We start from the raw sequence: 4,939 nt of genomic DNA, 5'->3' as shown, positions 1-4,939 counted from the left end.
TAGGGCATGATCAGGGAACATCATAGGGCGCGATCAGAGAACATCATAGGTCGTGATCAGGGAACATCATATGGCATGATCAAGGAACATCACAGGGCGTGATCAGGGAACATCATGGGGAGCGGGGACATTAATTTGAGCTGGGACATATTGCGTCCCGGAATTTCCCCCGGTTCCAAACATTAAAATTTGACAAGGAAACATCTTTGCAGATCACGAAACACCAACGAACACCACGAAACATCGTGGAAATAGTGAATGTAAAGAAAGATGATGAAACATCATGAGACTTCTCGTCACATCATAGGACATGATTAACACCTTTTATATTCATTGAAACGCCATGAAACGTCACGAAAATCCTCGACACATTCAAACAAATTGACGAAACGTCATGAAAAGTTATGAAACCTAAAATTTCATGGAACATCACAGAACATCCTACAAAACCACGAAAACACCAAATGAACGTCACAACGTTAAATACCATTTATTTCATTTCACTGAGCTATTATTAAGTGATATGTAACACTGGTCAGTGAAATGACATAACATTGTCCGACTGTATGACGGCGGTCTGTTAATGACCGAGTCTGGACCACACAATCCAGTGATTGACATCATGAGCATCGATCTACGCAATTGGGATACGATGGCATGCATCAACCAAGTCAGCGAGCCTGACCACCCGATCCCGTTAGTCGCCTCCTACGACAAGCATAGTCGCCTAACAATACTTTTCGAGCTGTTTCAGAGGTTCCTCAAAATGTTTTTTTCTTTTTTCTTTTTCAGTAGATGTAAATCTCTGGGTGCTCCGGGGGAGCCAGCACATGGTACCGACAGGCCACGGATCATGATCTCTTTGTTAAAGAGTATCTGTTCCGGTGGTGAAAAATGTCAATACTCCCATGTTTTTACAAGGAAAATGTTTCCATGGCCTGGGATTTTGTTCCCCCTCATTTCTCTAGGTGTTTTCGGTCCGGTATAAATTCCCAAGTGAAAGTGTTCCCTAACTGAGTTAGTATGGATTTACGACGGTTATTGCAATACTCCAGCAATATCACGACAGGGACCTCATATATAAATTTCATCATGTCGACCTTAAATATACAAGTTTATTTCTTCGTATCACTGAAAATGTGTTCCACATGCTTGAGCTCAATTTCTCTGTGATGTTCACTGGACGAGATACATTTTCACTGGTAATATTAAAATGGTGATAATTCATCCTTTATTCAACTTTACTATGGCGTCATGTTTCTGGAGGTAACTACCGCAATGTCAGTTCTCCCGTTGTCGTGACTGCCTTGTGGGGGCTGAATGGTCGTTGAAAGAGCAGCTTGACGTACAGAAACACATTTGTTGAGGCCAAGGATTTCGATGAATGCTTTGTGGAACTTCCTGTTCGTGACGTAATACACGAGCCAGTTGATGGACGGGTGAAGGTGAGCGAACACCACGATAAACACGTGCAGCTCGTGCTGGAAGGTGTCACGTGAGTCCAAGACGATCAGTAAGGCGTACGGTATCCAGCACACGGAAAACACGATGTAAATGATAAACAGTGTCTTTGCTAGTTTGAAGCTTGGAGTTCGATCAGTTGACTTATCATTTGATCCGGGGTGGGTTGCACGTGCATTATGTACCCGTGAACGAACAGCTCGCACGTGTTGGTACATGCGCCCATAGGATATCCCTGTGACGCCGATCGGAATCCACACCATGACGACGGAGAATACGACGGTGTATGGATACGTCGCCATGCGCTCCCAAATACACTCAAGGCTCTTGTGGTCGAAGGAATGCCCGCCTATGTCGGCGAGGTTGAGGAGAACGAGGCACATGCCGACACAATAAAATAGCACGCAGTAGATGACGCAGTTGCGGGTGCTGAAGATGGATTTGTAGTGACTGTGGTGGACGATGAAGACGTATCTGTTGCAGCTCATGGCGGCGATGGTCATGAGAGACGCCACGCACGACATCGTGCACAACGAGCCTATGACACGACACAGTCCTGGGATGCGGTCGAAGAAATCGGAGCCCTCAAGTTTAGCTGAAATACAAAAAGGAGAAAAAAACCAAAAGATTTATAGACTACAAACACGATCCATGATTTAGGGTAGAATGAGCCTAGAAGAACTGTTGCGATGGAACAGCTTAGTGGTTAAGGCGCTTCCTCGTCACGTCGAAGGCCCGGGTTCGATTCCCCTCATGGATACAATGTGTGAAACCCATTTCTGCTGTCCCCCGCAGTGACATTGCTGGAAGATTGCTAAAAGCGGCGTAAAGTCAAACTCAGGTACTCCTGGAGCAGCTTGATATTTGACGGTGTTGTTTATCGAAATCGCGATTGCCAGTGCAGCGGTGAAGACTGCTATCAACCACTGGTTCGCCATCCTCTGTTTTCCAGTGTAATATATATCCATTCTATCAAGATAAATACCCTGGACCTGGTCATAGTGAGTGGGTGAGTGAGTATGGTTTTACGCCGCTTTTAGCAATATTCCAGCAATATCACGGCGGAGGACACCAGAAATGGGCTTCACACATTGTACCCATGTCGGGAATCGAACCCGTGTCTTTGGCGTGACGAGCGAACGCTTTAACCACTAGGCTACCCGACCGCCCCGACCTGGTCATAGCATCATCATGATGCTAGAAATAACCACCCAATCAGAATATTCTCCTGAGCGAGAGATATTCTGTGCTGATTGAGCGATTGAGGTGCTGACGTCACTTCCGAAACGAACCTAGACAATGGGTGCGGGTTTTTATCACAATAGTGAGTGAGTTGTGTTTAACGCCGCTTTTAACAGTGTCCAGGCGCGTCAGCTTCATGTGGGAGGAAAGCCCGAAGTGATGCAGGCCTCAGACGTTTACCACTTCGGTGAAACCCACGAGCACAGGTATGGTGCTAACAAACATAGAAACAGGGCGGATCCGGGCGAACCAGGATTCGAACCCACAATCATAGGTTTCTAGCGTGCCCAAGGGACGCACCTCTGCACAGCGAATTGCGGCGCCTCAGACGACTGGACGATATACAATACACTGGATATCGTGGATGTTGGCTTGCCTGGTCCAGACTTTATGGTGGTTGGTTGGACTAAATAAGTAACGTATGGTCTGGATTTGTACCATGACCGATAGCATGTAATCGTAACACATGATCGATGCTCATGATGTCAATCACTGGATTATTTTCAGACCGCCGTAATATAGGTGGAATAATGCTGAGCGCGGCGTTTAACAACAAACAAAACGGTGTACACCGTTGTTCATGCTTTCGCCCAATAGTTTGAGTGATCCGCACTCGATTATTTACAGGTCACGTGATTCAGCTGGAATACTGATGCCACCTGTCCAAATTACCATTTTTTTCTGTGATGATAGGAAAACAGAAAGATAAATAATGGTTGTTTGGAATTTTTAGCCAAACTTTTTTTTTGTAATCAGCATAGCCACAATTCGCTTTGCAGAGTTGCGTCTCTTGGGCACGTCGGAAACCTATGATCGTGGGTTCAAATCCTGGTTCGCCCCATCTTCCCGAGGCAAGGGAGTTAACTGACTATAATAGTCCAGTTTCTACCCTTGGCGAACTGGGCTGGAATTATGGAATTTTATTTTGGCTTGACTAACGAGTCTACGCATAGTACAATCAAAATCGAGTAACGAAATAGATATCCGGTTCGTAAACTGCCGTGCAGATGTCGTCCGATTGCGGGATTTGCAAAACATGTGTACCGACAACTTACCGTCAACCGATATTTTCCTAATCATTTTATGTTTTTAATCAATGTGCTCACGTGATTTGTTGCACTTCGCGAAGTAAGACCCGTTTTATTACAAAATAGATCTTGATTATTGATCAGATCGTCTTCACTTGGCGACGCCATTTTGTTTGAAGCAAGTGTAAGTGATATGAGAGGTGGAATCTGATTGGTCACAAGTGGGGGGCATAGAAGGATCATGACTCGTAATAGCCACAGGTGGCGCTTCGATCGAGCCCAGAAATTCCAGCGCAGTTTGGCAAGGGTGGAAACTGGAAGTTTACAGTCAGTTAACTCCCTTACCTCGGGGAAGATGGGTTTGCCCCGATTGTGTTTCTGGGAATGTCAGCGCCATAGCCGTTCTTGTGGGTTTCAAAAAGCGGTAAACGTCTGAAGACTGACATGACAGATTAACTCAGCAATATTCCAGCTATATGACGGCGGTCTGTAAATAGTCGAGTCTGGAACAGACAGTCAAGTGATTAATATCATGAGCATCGATCCGCGCAATTGGAATATGATGACATGTATCAACCAAGTCAGCGAGCCTGACCACCCGATCCCGTAAGTCGCCTCTTACGACAAGCATAGGTTGCTATTCTACCCCGGATCTTCACGGATCGCCTCACCTATGATGCTCATTGGGTTCGCTAGCGCCGTCACATACAGGTCGGAGCAGGCCAGGTTGACTATGAAGATGGACTCCACGTTGTGGAGAGACTTCCTCGTTGCCACGGACGCCAGAATCAAACCATTCCCCAAGGTTCCTGCAAGAGTGGCAAGTCCTAGTATAAACAGAATCGGAATCGCAATTTCTGGTTGGATGGTCAAGAATTCGTGACGTCCAAATGTCAGCCGAGTGACGTTGTCCTTAGTGTCCATTCTGTCTCCGGCCGTCCACTTGAATTCGGTCAGGCTGACCAATTGGCCTCACATGGATGTTCTCAGAGGTTGGTAGAATGAGTGGTCAGACAGTGGTCTTCTCACGAGGATAAATGGACCTGCAATGATATCCGAACCTTAAGGTTATGATATGCAAATATGGTTTGATAAATGCCCATAAAGATTATATGAAAGGTTGAATAAACTCTTACTTACTTTCCTTGTGTCGAATACCCTTTGAAAAAAATCAAACCGACAGCAGCTGATCACTGAGTAACAGCAAC

The 4,939-nt window shown here is 45.7% G+C and overlaps 1 protein-coding gene across 1 annotated transcript; it reads right to left on the bottom strand.

The window, feature by feature from the left end:
• Positions 1–1,235: 1,235 nt before the first annotated feature.
• Positions 1,236–4,655, bottom strand: LOC139444703 (melatonin receptor type 1B-B-like). The gene is made up of 2 exons (XM_071225632.1): positions 4,403–4,655; positions 1,236–2,056 (listed from the first exon to the last, which is right to left on the bottom strand). The coding sequence occupies exons 1-2, from the start codon at positions 4,653–4,655 to the stop codon at positions 1,245–1,247; spliced, it is 1,065 nt and encodes a 354-aa protein (XP_071081733.1). The 3' UTR covers positions 1,236–1,244.
• Between the last annotated feature and the right edge of the window lie 284 nt (positions 4,656–4,939).

The sequence above is a fragment of the Haliotis cracherodii genome, unplaced genomic scaffold, assembly GCF_022045235.1.
Source record: "Haliotis cracherodii isolate W230 unplaced genomic scaffold, xgHalCrac1.p SCAF_6, whole genome shotgun sequence".
NCBI lineage: Eukaryota > Metazoa > Mollusca > Gastropoda > Lepetellida > Haliotidae > Haliotis > Haliotis cracherodii.
This window is presented reverse-complemented; position numbering and strand designations above follow the sequence as displayed.

Bases quoted from the DNA above. Each gene is read 5' to 3' on its own strand.
- LOC139444703 (XM_071225632.1), bottom strand. From the start codon at position 4,655: ATGGACACTAAGGACAACGTCACTCGGCTGACATTTGGACGTCACGAA. The intron at 2,057-4,402 runs GTGAGGCGATCC...TTTGTATTTCAG, and splicing joins GAACCCAATGAGCATCATAG to CTAAACTTGAGGGCTCCGAT.